At 36.5% G+C, this 21058-nt stretch overlaps 1 protein-coding gene across 2 annotated transcripts in view; it reads left to right on the top strand.

Annotated features, from left to right (window-relative positions):
- LOC140140149 (uncharacterized) overlaps nucleotides 1-17096 on the top strand; it is a 32447-nt gene extending 15351 nt beyond the window's left edge. For both annotated transcript variants that reach the window (XM_072162005.1, XM_072162004.1), the window contains exons 4-11: nucleotides 1318-1589; nucleotides 4717-4826; nucleotides 5840-5893; nucleotides 7250-7363; nucleotides 9251-9381; nucleotides 10371-10520; nucleotides 13237-13371; nucleotides 14329-17096. In XM_072162005.1, the coding sequence (XP_072018106.1) occupies nucleotides 1318-1589; nucleotides 4717-4826; nucleotides 5840-5893; nucleotides 7250-7363; nucleotides 9251-9381; nucleotides 10371-10520; nucleotides 13237-13371; nucleotides 14329-15995 (2633 nt within the window). In that variant the 3' untranslated portion in view covers nucleotides 15996-17096. The remainder of the gene's footprint in view (nucleotides 1-1317; nucleotides 1590-4716; nucleotides 4827-5839; nucleotides 5894-7249; nucleotides 7364-9250; nucleotides 9382-10370; nucleotides 10521-13236; nucleotides 13372-14328) is intronic.
- The last annotated feature ends 3962 nt before the right edge of the window (nucleotides 17097-21058 follow it).

The raw sequence follows: 21058 nt of genomic DNA on the forward strand, positions 1-21058 counted from the left end.
TAAAACCACACCCTAAAAAGTAGTTTGTATCATGTACTTCTTTTTATACTGTAAACAAGTAATTGACACTTTCAGCAATTTTAATGCCATATGAAAATATGTCTTGCTTTTGTTGTGATATTAGCAATATCATTATAGCAGACACTTACATGTATTTATGCAAATTAAAAATCCCATTTTGGTATTTTTGGTATTTTAGATAGAAGGGTTGGATGACTAAGTCGACTACATCCGTAGTCACACTATAAACAGTACTCACAACTTTTTTGAGTATGTTCTAGTTATAGTCAAATACCTATTTAGTCATGAAAAATCTATAAATAAGGAATATATTAGCCTAAACTTTGGCTAGATTTAACACAAACATGAATATAACTTTTCAAATCAACATCGGAAATGTTTGGAAAACCACGCCATTTGTACCAGGTGTAACAAATCGTATGCAAGCGTCCTTGTGTTCACATGAATTCACATAAGCGCTCATTAGTGACACGCATTAGGCAAAGTGCAACAGCTGTGTGATGACCTAGAATATGATTATAAACTGGGTCATTATAAACAAAGAGCAGCTGTCTTTAGGAAACTTCCCTTTGAAAAAGTCTATCGAAAATTAGCATGAAATAATAATACCTATTATTGAATGCACATAATAAAGTATAGAATTTGAAACCTCAAATTGCAATTGAACAGATATGATTTTGAGTCTTAATTTTCAGCCATTTACTAAGTGGCATAACTAGGGGGGCAGGGGGGGCAACATGCCCTGGGCGCCACCCTTAGGGGGCGCCAAATTGACCAATTCAGCATCGATTCTGCGCCCCTCCAAGCAATGAAAGTCAACATTTTTGCACGCTTCATGCGCATTTCAGCACAAAATCAATGTGAAGAACATTTTAAGACCGATATTCAACTTCTAGTAACTAAAATTAATCAGTGATAGGCCTTATTTGTCCAAAATGTTGCACGCTCGCCTCAAGAATTATTATCCTTATGTATCCTTAGCCCTGAGTGCCACAACCCCTAGCTACACCACTGCCCGCATCTAAGATATTCTCGGGTGGGGAGTAGGGGCGCCAATTTTGTTTCTTGCCCTGGGCGCTACCAACCCTAGTTACACCACTGCATTTACTACAGCAGCCTTCAGCAGAATGACATGACCTATTGTGTGTGCAACATCAGTACCAGATAACTGAATAATGGGAAATATTGTAGTAGTAACTGGTAATTAAGTAAATACATTTTAACGAGTGTAACTTGCAAGATTAATGGTTTGTTTACATGTTCTAATTAGAAATCTTAAAATGCCCTTGTTTACAGTACCAAAACCCAGTGACGCACCTGCACCACGGAATACCATAACATCAAAATCATCTGAATCCCAGAGCTTCCCAATCCACCATGACGCACCAGCTGTTACCAAGACTGCATCTGCTGCGGTCACCAAGGCAACCTCCTCAGCAGTTACCAAGGCAACCACAACAAAGAGCACAAGCGCACCTCTGCGGACGATAGGGCCGCCTGAGAAGAAGAATCCTATGAATATTTATGAGCGTAAACTTCGGGAGCTGAAGGAAACTTTAGAAGAGGAAGTAAGTTTCTGTCTTGTTTTCAATGCAATATGTTTGATATGCCAATAATGAGCTATTCCAGTTGAAATCCACACTACCTCTGTGGAAGATTTTGGAAATATCTTCCTCAGGAGGAGTATGTTTTTCAAATGTAATTGGTCCGGGGCAATCATTTTTGAAACCCATATTCCCTATGTATTATGGCTTTACCTGTATCTTCCAATGAGTATTTCAAATGGAATTACTCAAATTGTCTATTCTAATCAAAACTCATACTCCCTCTGTGGAAGACTTTAGCTAAATGTTCCATAGGGGTAGTGTGGATTTTAAATGGAATAGCCCAATGTGCAGGAACAGCGATTGAGCTGTAAACTTGATATATACATTTACATGTTTTAGCCCATTCAACTTTATTGTGTACCAATATTTTATAAAAAAATCTGCTGAATAATAAAGGCAAGCACACTCCTAAATCTAAACTGAGCTCAAAAAGAAACTTATAATTTTTCACGAGGTCATATCTTGAAATCCTGTCCATCAAATTGAACCAAAATTACACACAGATTTACTTCAATACTCTACTCTTAAGGGAACAACCCAAAAGTTCGATGAAGCCCTATAAACGAAAGTCCTTTCGTTAGTGGGGGAGGGGGTCAGAAAGTCCGATTACGTTTGTATAAAAGTAGTTAAAACATCGGTCAAAGTTGATCTTTTTTAAGGATTTAATATATCATTTTCAAATTTGAGTATTTTCCGGTACGATATTTTTACAGTGGCTTCTTCAAAAGATTTCAAATCGATGGAGTGCAGTACTGCAAACCTACAACGTCAGCTAACGCTATGTAAGTTCATGTTAAAGCAGCAGTCCCAGCAAAAACAAAAAATGTTATATTTTGGGCTTTTGGTTTTGGTAAAAGCGTTTTAATAAAATTAAAATGTCGGGTTATATGCAGGGATCTTCGATATCTGGGAATTTCGATTGAAAAAGGTCACGATTCATACAAGTGGTATATCATCTCTATGAACTGAATTGACATAGGTCAGTTTATTTCCAGGCATTTGGTCACATTTAATCTATATGATAAAATAGTTTTAATATATTTTATGGTCTCGACATTTAACCTGACTCGAGCAGTCTCATCCCCCTGGTTATATAAAGGTCATGAAAACGTTTTAAAACGTTATGTATGTCAACACTACAAAACTATTTCTAAAATATTTTCAAAATGTTATTGTAAAATATTTTTAAATATTTTTAAAATATTTTTAAAGAACATTATGTTAGAATATTTGCAGGAGGTTATCAAAAATGTTTTTAAATGTTTAATATGAAAACGTTTTTACCCTTTAGATACCCTTTAAATAACCCGACATTTAACGTTTTCTGGCAACCTTTTCTAACCTTTGGCGAATGATGTCGAAAACGTGTTGTGTTTGATACTACATTCTTTTTTATTTGAAAATCCAGCAAGTCCTATTTTTTTCCCCGCAAAAAAAGATAATGAAGAAAAATATTTTAAAATAGAATGCAATATTCGTTTCTTCCATAAACGTGATCAATATTCTAGCATTGTCACACCCCTCCACACCCCCATGCACCATAGCGACGACCCCTGTATCCTATATACGGGTTGGAATTTTCGATATTTGTCACTTACGTTAGAGGGGAGGGGGTTAGCCTTCTAACGAAAGGACTTTCGTTTATAGGGCTTCATCGAACTTTTGGGTTGTTCCCTAACACATGTCAGTAACCAAGCAGTTATCCAACTGACACAACAGCAAAATGCACTGACATGGGACGGCTTCCTGGACCACATTCACAGCCCAGCCCTGTTTCATGAAAAAAGTGTATGAAAAGCAGAAAGCAGCACCGTTTTATCATCTGTGCAAGGATCTTGTGTGCATTCTCACAGATTTTTTGTCCTGGGTGCCAAATGTTGGGCTGTGAAAGTGAAGGAAGTCCAGGAAGTGAAGGAAGCTGTCCCATGACAGTGCGTTTTGCTGTTGAACAACTGCTTGGTTACTGACATGTGTGTTGAGTAGAGTATTAAGGTAATCCTGTGTGTAATTTTGGTTCATTTTGATTGACAGTATAAAAGACATGTCTTTGTGATTCACAAGTTGTAAAAAATTATAAGTTTCTTTTTGAACTCAGTTTAGTTCATTCGTGCTGTTGCCATACAGCGCTACCACAACGGCGAATGAAGCCGAGAAGTAGTATGTAGCGATGATCGGGCAACACTGAAGAAACTTACAATGTACTAGATTCAGAGGATGTGCTTGCATTCTTTTAATTTAGCAATAATAACATAAAATGAGGATACACTGGGAAATGTAAATACCAGTACATAATTTGTTCAACTTCATCTTCGTATAGACATACACAAAAGAGTACATCTATTGACAATTTTGGTCAGAGTTTGTGCTGCTTTTGGAACCATGTTTTATTTCATAGTGGGCCATTCAGGGTTTGATTTATAACAAACCGGCAACAAGCAACCTTGAGCAGGCGAATCATCGGTTCAGCGGGCAGGGCGCTATATCATTATTTACATCATTGGTCAGTATCTAAAGGTTGCTGGTTCAGCTGAGTGGCTGACTCCATGTGGTGTTTTTTCTTCAATATTTATGCATGCCAATCACTCTGGGAAGAGAGTTTGGACCTAAGTGGATATAAAAAGTAAATTGTATACCACTTCTCTGTGACCCACTATTATGACATTTTGTTAATTTCATTTTGCAAAAATGTAAAATTAAGAAAATCAAAATTACTGATTTTTTGCACCAAAGACCCCAGGCAAAGGCTGGTTAAGATTAGTCAAAATGTTGACCAGTTAACCAGACTGTAACTGTCTTAGACTCCCACCACGAATCCTATACTTTATACAAGACTGATAACAGAGTTGATTGATGTTAGATCGTCTGCATATAGTGCATATGTGCCACTCATGAAGACATGATGTTTAGGCAATGGATGAAGCTGCTAACTTGCATTATAGTCATTACTATTTATTTTGCTGCTGCGTTTGTTGCAAGTGTAAATTGTACGCAAAATTAAAACATCAACTATATAAAAAAGCCCTTAATTCAATTGATTTTCACTGTTTTCACTGTTTTTTTTGTTTGTTTTTCTTCCTTTTCTTTTTAGACACCAGCAAAAAGACGACGACGGTATGTCAAGAAGAACATGCCATCAGATCGTAGCAATATGACCATGAGTGATCTGATATACTATAATCCGAAAAATAACCCCATGAAGTAAGTGAAAATTCCAGACATACACTAGGATCCACAACATGCTCATCTATCAGGGGCACAGTTCTTAAACCCCAATACATTTGTACATTCATTGAATGACCTTTGAAAATTTGGGTACAAAAACTCATACTCTGTAACTTGAGGTCAAAATTTGCACTATGATTATGTAATTGAGGTTATTGGACTATCCCATTGGGATTAGGCTATTGTGGTCCATAGTGATATCAACTGCTCAGTGCCAGAAGTGGGTAAGTGCAATAGCTGCCCTGTGAACATTTGGCAATTTACACACAGTATATTGTACTCATCTACACATGGCAGCTCCACATTGCAGCTATAATCTTCTTTCATGGGGCATCAGTTGTGGCAGTATATTTTGTCAAGACCCGATCACAAGTCTTAAAGACTGAGAGGCGTGTGGTCCAATTTTTCATGTTCTGTTTTCTATCTTAGAGTAAGGCCTACCAGTAAAATAATATTTTTCTAAATTTCAAGTTGTATTGCTCCAGGGGTTTTGATATGAGAATCAAAAATGTGTCTTATTTACAATCCCCATAGGATACTGCATACACTTCCGGTGAGGTTACCACAAATCAATATGTTCTTGTTCACATCATATAAAATGAAAAATATTTTGGACTTTAAATATCACTGGGGTAATGAGAGAAATGTGAGCTTTCTTCTAATACCAAAATCTCAGTTATGATGAAGACGAATGGGGGAGGAGGCTGTTGGTCAGGTCAAGGACCTTTTATGTCGAAAATATTTATTAGCCCTTAAAAATACTGCTTTTTGATGCAAAATCCATGTAAACTTCTGGTTACCAAGCTATGGCAAGTTATCAGTTGCTGAGCTGAAAACAATTAAAAAAATTAAAAGAATTTAAGTAGCATTTTTGACCTTGCTATTTACCTTCATGTGACTATTTTGGCTGCCTCAACTGTCGTCATGAATATATGTCATGAAAAATATATACAAGTTTAATGATTTTATGTTTGTGATTCATTGTACAGACAATCAGGTCCAGGAACAGAAAACAGGGAGCGCTCTAGAACCTCATCAGAAACGTAAGTACAATTTATTTCATTTATATATCCCTCATGCTTCCTTATTGCTATTCGAGGTAATTGAACTCTGTAAGACCATAGATATAGGTACATGACCCTGGGGATCACTCAAAATATGACCCAATTTTTGTTTTTACATGTCCCACCTTGGTAGACTAAGTCCTTTGTTATCTACACTGTGCAATGCACAGTGTGCATATATTTGTATTATGTAGTGGCGACTGAAAAGAGTTAACATTCATAGTGTGTCAGACTCAGGGAAAATACTCTTGTGGGACTTTCTTTGCGTGCCAAAGCACAACTTCTTATCAGTACTTGTGTCTTAGAGCGTCGTTGTGACAGGATCACACTCTGATGATCTAAAATATATGTGATCAAAAGTTCAAATTTGACACACCTGTGCAGTTTTATTTCCTCACATTCTGTGGGAAAGTCCAACACTTTTTGAACACATAAGTTTCTCAGTCGTGTAACATGAACATCGATCGACTAAGGGCAACAGTCTAATCCCTGGGTAGTCATGTAACCATTAGCATTTATGGCAAAAACTAAGGGTTCCAATTGGACCCCTTTAAGCTAATAGAAAGTTGAAAAGTTGGGGGCTGTAACATTTTGACTGTCATTTTGAGCTTTCCTCACGACCTACTGGTTTGGAGTCCAGTGCAGTGGCGTAGATTTCTTTTTGACATTGGGGGATAGGGTTGGAAAAAAATTATTGAAGTATAGTGAATCCAGTCCCTTTTGGCGACAGAATAAGTTTATGGTACAAATGTGTGCTTCGTGCAGAAAAAAAAAATCTAAAATGGCCAAATGTGAGGTTAATTTGGTAAAAACCCACATACAGGCGTCAACATTGGGGTATGATTGTATGGACCATCCTCCCCCCTCCCCCGGGATCTACGCCTATGGCTCAGTTTTGGAAGCAACAACCCTTTCATAAGCAGTAGAGTGAACTGGGGTCCTTTTCACTAAACTTTACGAAGCTTCATAAGGCTTACAATCATTCATAACTTACAACAAGTTGGAACTTCAATTTCACTAAACTTACTTAAGAACGGTACCCTTCGTAAGTAATTGGAATTTACTACAGGAACCCTTTGTATTAGGAATTAGTAACTTTACGAACAGATACTTGAGTTTGAAGGGTTAAAAGTTTAATTTAGTTATCTCAATGGGTGATTCCATTTGAAATCTATACCCCCTCTGTGGGAGATTAAGGTCTTGACTTGCATACACGGGTGTATAGATTTTAACTGGAATAGCCCATTTGGACCGAACCCACTAGTTTTCTTACCATGATGATAGAGTTCTGTAATGATAATATAATTTTTATTTGTCTGTTGTTTTTCTTTTCAGAGTGATTGATATGAATAAAGATGGCAGTGGAGAGGATGAAGATGATAATGTTGACCAGTTTGCACCTCAGGTTAAGATTGGACCTGATGGGGAACTTATTCTGGATCAGAAAAGGTACGTATAGTCGCTGTTCTGACAAAACCTTGTAACTCTAATAGCTGCTATTTTTTGTTGTTAAATATGTACAATATCATATACTATATTGTACATGTTTAACACATAGCAGCTATGGGAGTTATAATATTTGTAACCTTGATATATGGCAGCGACGTCAACATGTAGAGGCAGTTGTTTTGCTCACACATTTGTATGGCGTCTTTAAGCGTGTGCGTGCGTACGCCAGCACTTTGAGCATTGGCTAGCTACTGGAAGCTTCACCTAATGAAATGTGCACTGATGTCACTGCCACATCTGGGTGAAAAATGGTATAGTCACCTAATTTTTAATAAACATGACCTGAACATCAAGAGCACTGATAGCCATGAACGGTATTGGTGAATGCGAAGAAGGGGTGAAAAAGCATGAAGATAATGGAGTGTGTTACAAAGAAATTTACAATGTGTGCATCCACAACATTGTGTTGCCAATGTTCACAAAAACAAAATGCCTTCATGATGACAGCTACACTATCCATAAGGGTCGAAAGGGGTTAGAACAACTTATTGCAAATATTGAGTAAGGTGCTAATTTACTGATTGGCTGATGTTAATTCTTTCACCTTGGTCTGGGGCAGACATTTTAAAAATGAATTTAGAAGAGCAGCAACGACATCACTTGCATTACATTCCAGATGTTAAATCTACATCATACATAAAATTTGAGGAAATTCGCTTGAGTCCATTTTATTTTAGGGCCATTTATCTATAACTGGTCTTTACATGTAGCCCTATGGAGAGAGTGACCGTTGAGGGTGCTATAACCCCCATTTTAGGAACAAAAATGTGATTTTAAAAAACCGGACTCGTGCGAATTTTCTAAAAAAAGTATGTAGTATGACATGTAGAAATATAAACAAGTAGTTGCCCTGCCTGCTCTTCTCCAAAAAAATAAAAAGTCCTATATCTCAATGATAATGAAACCTAGGTGCTTTACAACAAGTTCCTAAATATGCATTGCTAATATTTTAAAATATCATCTGTGCATATGAATTTCATGGGGCAGCTAAGAATCATCTTGTGTTCTTGATAAAACTCTCTGCAAGCAATCTTCACAGCGTCCAATTAGGCGCCAAAGTTCCCAAACAGTCCAAAGAGTTGTTTTGCTTTTGCTCTAATGGGCTACAAGTTTCATACCTAGTTTATTACAAGGGGCACACACTCCCCTTGCTTGCAATATAATATAACTATGAACACCATTGGAACTCAATTCATGTGTTCAGCGCCACTTCCCATGTGAATACCTACATACCGGCATCTAAAAAAACTTGCAACATTAAAATGGTGCTGATCTCACCTTATATGAGTTATGATCAAAATCTGCTTCAACTTCTTTGTTGCAATAATGTAACCAGGCCTCGAAATAAGCCAGAATTTCCGAGGGCCATTTGGGCCCATGATCTTAATGTTTGAGGGCCCTCACAAATTTTTGTGGGCCCGAATTAACATGGTGGTGTGTTGTGCAATCCTGAAAAGCTGTTATTACACCTACTTTAACATCATAACTATCAAATATCATTTAAGATTTAAGTCCATAACAATGTTTTTGGCCTTGAATTTGTTTAAATTCTCCTGAAATGTGAATTTAGAATGCGGTATAGTCTGGTAATTAATTGCATGACTGCTGAATTCTGCAGTATAAGCTTACTACCGTAACATAAGTGATAAAAATTGCCACAAATTTTGCGGGCCATTTAGCCCGCCTGCCCGCCGGATGTATCTTTTTGGGCCCTCACTGATTTTCAGGGGCCGAGCCCTCCTTATTTCGAGCCCTGAATGTAACCAGCACATTTTAAGTGGGTGGCGCCATCTTTACTTACTCTTACTCGGTGCGTTTTTATTTCAGTTTGGTCAAAGATGCATCACCACGGAAAACCTTTGATCCCTCAGACAGTGACATTGTGCATGAAGAGTTCTCAAGTACGACGTATGCCAGCTTTAGGAAACAAACTCGCACAGCTACATGGACTAAAAAAGGTAAGCCTACTCTGCCAGCCGATTCAAGAAGAAATGATTGGCGACCAGCATATTCAGATTTTTGGGTGATCGGTTCTTCACCTATATTAAGGTTGGTCTGAACCCTGGAATTATGGAAACTTTGGGCCTCATAACTTCTAAATTGTTGGTCTAAAGTATATAAAAGTATACATATTTAGAATGGCAAAGACTTGATAAGTTCATCTGTGAGGTCAAATTTGGGCCAAAATGGCAGTTTTGGCCCCAAATCTAAAAATAATGAGTTTTGGCCCACTTCTTTTTGTGCACCATAACAAAAAAATTCTTGGGCCAAAATTTTTTTGTTATTAATTTTCAAAAACTAGATCAAAATATCTAGGACGCGTTTTTTCATTTTTTTGAATTTCGACTAACTTTGAGAAATTTGCGCCAAAAATGGTCAAAAAATGTTGATTTTTCAAAAAAATCATAAAAAAGCCCAATTTTGGCACAAATTTCAAATATTTTTGGTGAAATTGGTCAAAATTAAAAAAAATGAAAAACGGGTCCTAGATATTTTGATCTAATTTTTAAAAATTAATAAAAATTAAATTTTGGCCCAAGAATTGTTTTGTTACGGTGCACAAAAAAAGAAGTGGGCCAAAAACCATTATTTTGGGGATTTTGGGCCAAAAGTGCCATTGTGGCCCAAATTTGACCTCACAGATGAACTTATCCAGTCTTTGCCATTCTAAATATGTATACTTTTATATACTTTAGACAAACAATTTAGAAGTTATGAGGCCCGAAAGTTTCCATAATTCCAGGGTTCAGACCAACCTTAACTAATTTGCTGGTTACATGTTTCTTTATTCATCTCGACTGCTCAGTGCCAGAAGCGGGCATTTTGAAAATGCTGTGAGGCCTGGCAGCTAGGCATAGTATTATAAAAAATGAAAAAATAGTGACAAATTCCTGCATGTCTTTTCAACGAAAGCTAAATTTTTATCACAATTTTTACCTCTTCACAGAGACAGAGAAGTTCTACAAGGCGTTGAGTGCTGTTGGGACAGATTTCTCTATGATTAATGCAATGTTTCCTAAACGTACCAGGCATCAAATCAAGAATAAGTTCAAGAGAGAAGAGAGGTCGCATCGATACAAAGTAGATGCAGCAATAAGTGAGTAGAATTATGGTAATAATCATTCATTTAGGGCTCATATTGAAATTCCCTTACACAGGAAGGTGTGCGCCATCCTGCAGCTTTCCTGTGCTAGCTAGGTGTATCACTGATTCATATAATCCATCCGTTTTATGACCGAGCTTTCCTGAGGTGCGTGCTTAGCGAGGGGAATCCTGCCTTCTTTCTGTGTGAAAACGTGGTAGGGTATTTTAATATGAGCCCTTAAAGGTGTGTGACCGGATTGATACCCCCTTTACACAACCTCTGAAGTCATGTACAGATTAGGCCAAAAAAATTATTTGATTGGCGTAACATAAAAAAAAAAAAAATTGTAGGTAGGTCGTGTTTTGTTTTTGTTTTTGTTTTTTTACTTTATAAGCTGTAAATTGCATTTGATAAAGGCCTTAGAACTTTTTTTCTTCTTTTTTTTAAATTAAAAAAAAGAAGAAAAAACAAAAGTCGGGTCAGGCCTACTTTTAGGATCGGTCGGGTTACGCCAATCAAACAATTTTTTTTAGGCCTTAGGACTCATGTGCACTTGGTTTATCCCGATTCCATGCTCGCTCTCGCAGGTTTTCTCCGGGATCTCCGGTTTCCTCATGTATCGCAAAAATCGGTGATTAGTTGTTTGGTTATCAAAACTTCCTTCACCCAATGGAATTTGGGGAGCTGCACAGATAATTGGTGGATGTTACAATCTAAATACGGATAGGTGTGCGCCGTTCAGCAGCGGCCTAGTTGATGCGATCTGATTGTGATGATTCACCATTGCAGCGAAATTACAGCGCTTTGAGTCCTCTAAGATCTGGAGAAAGGTGCTTTATAAATCCAAAATTTATTTATTTATTTATTTATTATTATTATTCATTTAAAGGTGTGTGACCTGATTTAGCTATTCCAGTTGAAATCTGCCATACCCCCTGTGGAAGATTTAAGAAAAGTGTTCCACAGAGGGAGTATGTTTGTCAAATGGAATTGGCTAGGGTTACTTATTTTGAAACTCACACTCCTGCTGTATATGTGACACAATCTGGTCCATGGAGGCCAAAGGTGGCAAATTGAATTGAGATAAATGCAAAAATATGGAGTAAAAAACAATAAAATATGTAAGAAAATACACATCACAAAACCTCATAACTTTAGAACCAAGTATACTAGACCTTTGGTGTTTTCAGTATATGATAGTCTAATGTTTCTATAAGGTAATAATTATAGTAACTCAATTTTCAAAAATGCCTCATTTTATTTGGCCTCCATGGAGCAGATTGTGTCATATGAATTTACCAATATCTTTCACAACTAGAGTTACAGTTTTCTGCCCGTATTTACTTTTCTGATCTTGAAACAGGTTATCAGGTTTGGTAATTAAGAAATAAAGAGTTTTCAATTTGTCAAAACCAGTTGAAGAAAGTTGCTATTTTCTTGCTGACAGTTTTGTCAGTGAACCATTGACTTTTTCGAAGCTTGTCGTTGTGATGATCTAAAAGTGGACGACTGGCCGGAAGCAGGACCAGGAAGTTAAGTAACTTCCGATAGCAATATTAATCTTGCTTGCAGTCTCCAACAGTGGACTTGGATTGGATGAATATTACAGGGGTGTGAAATCTCCTCTTTTAAGCTGATTTCCCTTTTTGGAAATTTCTTTGAGGCAAAATTTTAGCCTTTTCTTTCATTTTCAGCCCATTTTGAGCATATTTCAGTGCTTTTCCTCTATTTTGAATAAAGTCCCTCTTTTTTCAATAGAGGTCACTCACACCCCTGGAATAAGATGTTACCTGTGAATGGAGTGCAGAGTCTTAGCCAGAAATCAGAAACCACCCGTCCAAGCAGACACCAAAATTTGACCCTCAAATATAAAACAACTTGTCTATACCCATGGAAGGGTCACTAGGGTCAAATATGTCCTGATTTGGCCTTTACATGTCACTCTGAATTAGTCTCAAGTTCATATAACCTTAAAATCATCTGTTTTAGAGCTATCACATAAAATCCATTAAATCCACCCGTCTAAAATTAGATTAGGCCGTCTTAAAGGCGGGTGGACGCTGCTAGCTAAGACCTTGATGTAGTGGGCTAACCGGCGTGAAAAAAAAAGCAAACAAGAATGATATTGCTACCAGAACTTCTGGAAGTGAAATAACATCCTACCAGTTAGCAGCTCACAAATCAGAAACTCCTTAATTGTTATAATTACCAAGCCTGATGCACCTGTTTCAAGAAATGGTAGTTTGTTACATTCTGCAAAATTGTTTTGAGTAGAAAATGTCTATAAAAAAAGTCTGTATACCTTCCTCGAATCAGTAGAGTAAAATCAAATTTTGAGATTATTTTTAAAATATGTGTATTTCTGCAGGAAGATTTTATGATAGCTGGATTCCTTGCATCATTTCCTTTTTGAAAATGTATAGTTTTATATACTTCTCATCATTACATTTTGAGATACAATAAAAAACAATGTCTAAATTACTGAATCGAGAAAGGTATACAGACTATAGTTTGCCTTTCAAAACATTGTTAATTACCTGGGAACCAAGGGAGAACAGTGCCAGTGCATTGATTGGTCACCCCAGGTTAAATAATAAATAAATAAATAAATAAATAAATTATATAAGCACCCATATGAAATGATTTATTTAAGCATCCAGGGCATTATTTAGATTAAATGCTTTACACTTAGTCAATGACACTTTGTTTACAATTCTCACCAATACAGGAAAAACTTCCAAAGTGAGCATGTCAATGTTTGTGCCGTCAGATGAGGATTCTGAGTCGGAAACTGAAAACAGACCAACAAGAGTGTCTAAGACAAAATCTAAGAAACGGCACCCCAGTGGTAATACTGCAAATGGTAAGTAAACACATCAACAAAAATAAGTCTCCTTTTTCAACTCAAAACATTACATAAAATGCAAATACAATAAAATGATAAAGTAAATACAATGTACCTTAATATTTCTATTTGCATACAAAATAAAATAAAACACACAAGTTTACAAACAACCATCAAACACGATACTATTATTACAAACAACTTTTTCTGACATCTTTTGGACAGAACTCATCTTAATATTAATAATGGTTCCCATTTCTTTACATGATAACCATAAGTATCTTTTTTATTTGCAATTTCCTTCTCTACTTTTTCAATGAAGAAAACCCAGTTTTTAAAATCATTAAAGATAGGGTTAATTTCTTGAACTCTACATTTATAAATAAATCTTTTCGTCAATGATAGAATCAAGTTCAAAAAAGTGGCATATTTGTCATCATAAATATCAAAACGTACTTCCCGATAGGTAATATTCACATTAATATTTAATTCTCTCAACCAGCCAAAAGTATCACTCCACATTGCTTTGGCAAATTTACATGACCACATCAAATGCTTCATGGTTTCTTCTTCCTTCTTACAAAAGGAGCATTTATACTCATTAATTAAGCCAATTTTATAGAGAAACATTTTGTTGGAAGGATTCTATGAATAAAACGAAATTGTAAATACCGTGTTTTGGTATCCAATGTACATCTATATGGCATAGCATAAATCAAATTCCAATTCATATCATTGACCTCAAATTCAACCTTCCACTTCTGTTGTGCTTTAGGGACTAGGTGTTGAGCTGTATGACAAAGTAATTGATATGCAAATGAGGTAACTTTCTTTGCATTCTTGAGTTGAGACATCAGCTGTAGCTCACGGTTGTGTTTACTTTCAAACAGCTGACTTTTAAAGGCTTTTAATCAGTAAAGATTATTATTATTGTTACTATTTGTTTGTTATATTTACATATTTTTTCATTTTCAGCTCAAAAACAAGCTGAGACCGAGTCTGTCGCAGATGAAACAGAGAACACACCAGCAAGTATTACCAGAACAAATGAGTCAGACGATGAAGAAATCGCACCCAGTGAAAATGGTGACAATATATCAGAGTATCCCCCTCCTCCTCCTCCCGAGTCAAAACAGGAAAGTGATGACAGCGAGGAGGACATATCCATGGAAACCATCCTCAGCAGGCCTACCAGATCGGGACGGCAACCCAAAATGAGAACTAATTTCACAATACAAGAGGAGGCATCTACTAGAGTGAATGCAAGATCAAAGGGTACTATACGTGCAAAGCCGGTCAAACCGGCAAAGCCCAATCCAAGTTACGAGCAGCAAAAACTGCAGAAACCGCAAGAACAAAGTTTTGTCGCAGGTAAAAGCCAAACCACACCTAAGACACCCAGTAGCCAAACTTTTGTGACCCCTACTACAACTCCAAGAAAGGTTGCCAGTATACAACATATTATCATCAACTCTCCAGTTGTACCGTCGACTGCTCCCGTCCTTCAAAATCCAAGCCCTATAAAGACTCATATATACGTTATAAATTCTCCGGATGGCACGCAACGCATCGTTCAGCTTCCGGTAGGCAACACAATTGCTACCCCGCCGGTACGAAGTAATGTAAGAAGTAACGCAAGCTCGCCGATTGTAATTCACCGAGTTCAGGCTTCCCAACCGATGAGTTTACAGAATGCAAACTCATCACCTGCTATGACTTCCCAGAATGGTGTAATGCTTACACAAAGTGGAATAGTATCTCCCCAAAGTATTACTACAGCGCCCTCTCACAATGTTATAGCACCCGCACAACGTAGTATACATGTAGTACCAACGCAAAGCATTGTACCTGTGAGTCCGCAGCATGTGGTATCATCACCAGCTGTGAGATCAATGGCATCGCCAATTGTAACGTCTTCCCTCGCCAACTCATCAGCGGTGAAACATTTTATGGTTGTGCCCCCAAAGGTGCAGAGAAGACCTTTAGTATCACAAGATAACACTGTTATTAATATAGCACCAAGAATGACTACTCAGGTAGCTCCTCAGCACCATCATCAGCAAATTCATCATCAGCAACAGCAGCAGCAGCATATACAGCAGCAGCATATACAGCTTGCAGGAACCTCATCAACATCTGCTGTTAATATAGCACCAAGAGTTGCTACTCGAGTAACTCCTCAGCGCTCACATCAGCAAATACATCATCAGCAACATATACAGCAGCAGCAGCATATACAGCTCCCAGTGACCTCATCAGCATCAGATGATTGTGTTATATTACAGTTACACCAGCATCAAGAAACTGACGTAGAGCATATTTCCGATAGAATCATCGCCCAACAAGTTGACGTAGAATGCTTGGACAGAATGTCGGACAGCGGCGCTTCGGAAAGCGGGGCATTCATACCACCTGTTGCCGGTCGGAAACATACAATGAATTTTTCTGCAATGGAGCAGAATTCAGATCAGCTTATAATAACAGGATTAGGTAATGAGGGTTTGTCAACGAGAGATATTTTTGATCAGATTTCGTACGAGCAAGGAGTGGTGGTCACAGGACATGAAACCGTGGCAGCCAACATGACGATAAGTGAAGATATGATATCACAGATTGCGACAGAAATTGCCATTGAGAAGTAAAGGGTAAGGGATATTTTTGTGATTCAGAATGAGTCGGCAGTCAAGCATATCAACGGGATATACAGTCATTTCCAGTATAGCGTATGTGAATGCAAGTTAACGGAAACACACAAAAATTTGTCATGCCTGGAACTTGTGTGACCTGTTTACATGTTGAATTTAGTTGGATGTAGTGGCTAAACATTTCTGTTTTACTTATTTTACTATTTTTATTTGCTGGTATCAAAGAAATCACTGATCTCCTTGCTAGGTTGAGTGCACAGCAGCTGAAGGGAGTATCCCATTATGCTTTGCGGTACCATAATAGAACTGAATGTGCCATAGAAACTGTACACAAAATCCCTCACTTTAACTTTAAATAACTTGTTTAAATCAGGGAAGCTTAGACTTTTGTTTGCAAAAATATGACCCCTAAAGTATTGTGAACTATCCATAGCGCTCAATATCTAAGCGGCTCTTGTTTATATTTTGTATACATTTGCTATGGAGCAAGCAGATATACTGCAATGCATGATGGGATACTCCTTTCAGCTGTTGTGGGTTGAGTGGTAGATAATTGACATTCGTCATGAATGAATCATGTAAATTACACAATCTTAAGCTTGTTTTTGTTGTTGAAAGTGATTCAATCATGCTTCACTGTTCATCACCGTTTAACAACTCAAGTCTGCATGGTTTATTTTAATTAAACCATGCAGACGACACAGATGCAACGTTGTTAAACGGTGATGAACACCACTGGTGAAATATGATTGAATCCCTAAATATTTAACCATTTCTGATTGGTGATTAAAATGAAGATATCATGTAATTGACCAATCAGAGGCAATGTTAGATCGGCAGGTAGTGCTCAGGGGTTAATTAGTTGATGATAAAGTGTCACAAAATGTGGACCAGTATAACATTCAAGTTTTGAAAGTTTAGTTTGGCACGGTGAAAATGTCTGTGGATCCAAAGATTTAAAACCCAAGGCCCTCCAATGGATTTTGAAAGATGTTGACTTACTTTTGACAGTTAGTCAGCAAGGGTCATTGGGCTATTCCATCCAGTTGAAATCCATACAACCCTATGTTAGACATAACCTTAATCTCCCACACATGCCCGGGGGTGTAAATTTCGAATGGAGTCACCAATTCAAAGCTAATCAGGGAACCCCATTTGAAATTCACAGCCCCTGTGTGGAACAGTAAGGTCATGTCTTTCATAGGGGGTGTATGCAGGGGTAGCACTAGCTGCATTTGTGCAACTCTGACTCACTAAACTCTACTCCGGACCCCCTACTTTTTAATTTTCTGCATGTTTAGGGGTCCCTGCGGACTCTGGAGTGTTTTGTTCTGGCGCTACCCCTGGGTGTATGGATTTAAACTAGAATAGCCTCTTGGAATAGCAATTTGTGTGTGTATCACGTTTTCTCCATCTGGGAAACCATGTCACATTTCATCTATACTGAAAAGTACCAAAATGGTACTTTGGGTTTCTGACTTATGATTATTTTGATATTGCTGAAAACATTGCAATATTAAAAAGGAGAAACTTTAATTTTTGATTAATTTCAAAATTAATTTTGATGACTGACAAAAGAAGTACATAAATTGATTGATCTTATCATATGTGTGGTCCAGCATTCATGTGAATTTTTCTATTTTCTGATAGGCTTAAAAAGATAAAGTTTTTGTTTCTTCTGAATTTACCAAATACCCCGGGGCATGATGCACTTCTTATTACTCTCTTTTTTGTTTCTAAATTGTGGATTTACCAAAAAGCCACTGCAAGATGCACTTTTTTGTTAATCTTTTCCTTAAAAATTTGTGTCAGGGTGTAAACATCAAGGTAAAATCAGAAATCGGAAGTAGGTGAGATTGGAAAATTCTATATTTTTTGGAATATTTGATGATCTTGTTTTAGTGCTTCTGTGGCGCCTATAGACGAATCCAATTTCACACATTCCTACACCTCAATGGCAGCCATAGCCAGCTATCTCACCTAAAATGTGAAATGATGCAGCCTTGAAGGGTATTTTAAACTGCATTCTATCACCCGTGTTACACGTAGACAAAAGAATGATGACAGTTTACAACACAAAGGAATCTAACATGGAATTTTAAGCAGGTTTAATCCACCCAATTGGGCACTCACAACACCTGTTTGGTGCATGCGGGGACCCAGTCATGGCCGACCAAATCCTGACCATGACTTGGCTCGTTGGATTCGTCTATAAATAATATAATTTGTTGAGATTTATTTCAAAGACATTTTTGCATGATATCATGATAGTTTTGTATATTTGTGTAAAACAAGATGTGCAAGATCAATTTTCTCCTCAAAATTAAGTGTTGAAGACCAAGAATTGTAATTTTGATGAATGAGAACAAACTTAGTGGTATTTACCCTCAAATCCAAGAAAGTCAAAAACGGCAAGAGCTGAAAAGCCAGTATTTAACAACCATTTGTTTAGGACAATGTACCAAATGCAGTCCCTGCATTTCTTCCTGTAGGCTGTGCACATTTTGTTTATTTGAGCAATTGTATCGCCTTTTTTTTTTTATTAAAAAATTTTCATACAAAAACAATTGGAAAACCATTTCAACAAAAAATACAAAATCAACAATATTGTTGTATTTAAAATCTACATGTATTTTATAATTGACTTGGCCATCAATATGTGTTATTTGAGGTATATTAATAAATCATGACCTAAAAAAACCTAAAAATAGAAGACTCAAAAAAAGAAAAGAAAAAAAGGGGGCGGGGTTAATCTCTGAGGTGCGAGGTAGTACTTGTTTGAAAGATGGTCAATAAAATAATAAATTGCCTTTTGTTTCTGTTTTTTTTTTTTTAGGTGCAATTTTGTTTAACTTTTGGTGAAAATGTTTTCCTTCAAATCTCAGAAAAAAGTAAATGTAGAAATTTAAAAAGTGAAAAAAAAAACATAAATATTTATTATTTTTGATTTATGAAAAGAATTAAATTCTGTACTTTTTTCTAAATTGAAAAAGAAAATTATAATTTAAAGTGAAGCACTTCAAGAACATGAATACAGAAAAACATTTGAAGTCTATTATGTATAGATGTATAGCAGATCAGCAGATGTTATTATCAATATTTGTGACGTGCCATGTCAAAAGGAGACACTTTTGGGCAGGATCGTAAATGGAGAAATAGCCAAAAATCTGCCAGAGGGGTGATTTTTTCACAATTTGGGTTTGTTGCAAATTTGTGATGTTATTAATGTTTAAAATATTGTCTGATAGTTTCAGACCGAATATAACTGGCATCTTGTATTTTTTGAGACACTTTTCAAGGTAATTCCTACTCTCAACATTGTCAATAATATTTTTAAAGGCTGATCTCAATTTCCAATTTTATAATACCATAACTTACGAACTCGATATCTTTGCTTAAGCCAAAAAAATGTTTGCTTGCCCTCAACCGACCAACCCTAATTTTGGAAATCAGAAAAAAGTGGGTTTTTTTCTATATACTGTACAAAAGAATACCGACCCTATTTTTGGAAATTCATGAAAAAGTTGTTTTTTCTTTGCAAATTTTTGCATTTTGAAGATGTAAAAAAAAAAAGTATTTTAGAGTTTGTGTTCAACATTTTAGATGTTTTGTAATGTTAGTCGATTCATTTTGACACCAAAATTGTCTGGTTTTTCACATTTTAAGCCTTAATTAATACAAACAGTAGAGTTTGCTAATAATTTAAAAAATGAAAAAGAACAAAAAAAAGAAATCCAGATGGACCGTTGAGGGCAAGCAAACAATTTTTTTGGCCTTAGGAATGTCCGATTTCATTGGGGAAAACGGCGTTTGTAGAGCAAAATATCTTAATATTTATATGTAAAAACCTCAAAATTGATAACCTGCCCAAAAGTGTCTCCTTTTGACATGGCACATCACATTTTTATGGTTATTTTTTAAGTTTTCCTTTCTAGGGCTTGACAAATGTTTCATAGCAGACAACTGCGAAACCCATTTGCAACTGTGTAACATAGTTGTGTATTTTCATGCTCATGAAACCAAAAGTTAATAAATTGGGCTATATCATTTAAAATCCACACTACCCCTGTGGTAGATTTAGCTAAAGTCTTCACAGAGGGAGTATGAGTTTCAAATAGAATAGAAAATTGGGTAACTTCCATTTGAAATACTCACTCCAGTTGTGGAAGATATTGGTAAAGCCATAATAGAGGGGTAGTATGGGTTTCAAAATGATTAACCATGATCAATTACATTAAAAAACCTACTCCCCATGGAAATTATTTCCAAAATCTTCCACAGGGGTAGAGTGGAATTCAAATGGAATAGCCCAATATTGGTGTATGTGGAACCATGACAATCCATGTTATAGTGTGTGCTTATAAATTATAACTCAACAGGAAAAAAACACTAAACGAAGTTAGATGTCGTGTCGTGACCAAACCCCGGAGGGCGCTGGTGTATTGTAATTATTGTTATAAATTATTATAGAGCCAGTATGAATTCTTGAGTTTTAAAAGCTGTGGCTTTGCTCTCTGGATTTGAATTACTTAAAAAAACAAAAAATAATAGTAATGGCAGTATGCATTTGAATATATATGCAGTTTTATATGGGCATTAACCTTAAAACTGGCCTGAGTACTACAAAATACTCCAGTATTTCTTGTGAACATGGTTTACAAAAACCATCGCATCAGTCGACCAAAAAACCTGTTCTAATGGGCCGAGAGACCCAGATTTAGCATATTGGGATATTTGTAAATTAAATATTTTTTGCTACTCTATGCAATTTGTTGACAAAACTGGATTGATTTTGACGGAAAAAATGTGAGCAAAGCAACAGATATTGATGATTGTTATTGTTAGAGTAATTTGCAAAAACAAAAAACAAAATGCAGATGGATCCTCGTTAGAGGTCTGTCCGCCGGTAGAATGGTGTTTTTCCCCGTCTCCAAATGTACATATTACATTGTAACCTTTATTTAATAAAACCGTTCTTATAATTGGCACGTTCCTGCTGTTGATGTGGTGAACATTGTTATCACATTGATTATTACGATGATGGTATTACACAATTCTTA

The sequence above is a fragment of the Amphiura filiformis genome, chromosome 18, assembly GCF_039555335.1.
Source record: "Amphiura filiformis chromosome 18, Afil_fr2py, whole genome shotgun sequence".
Taxonomy (NCBI): domain Eukaryota; kingdom Metazoa; phylum Echinodermata; class Ophiuroidea; order Amphilepidida; family Amphiuridae; genus Amphiura; species Amphiura filiformis.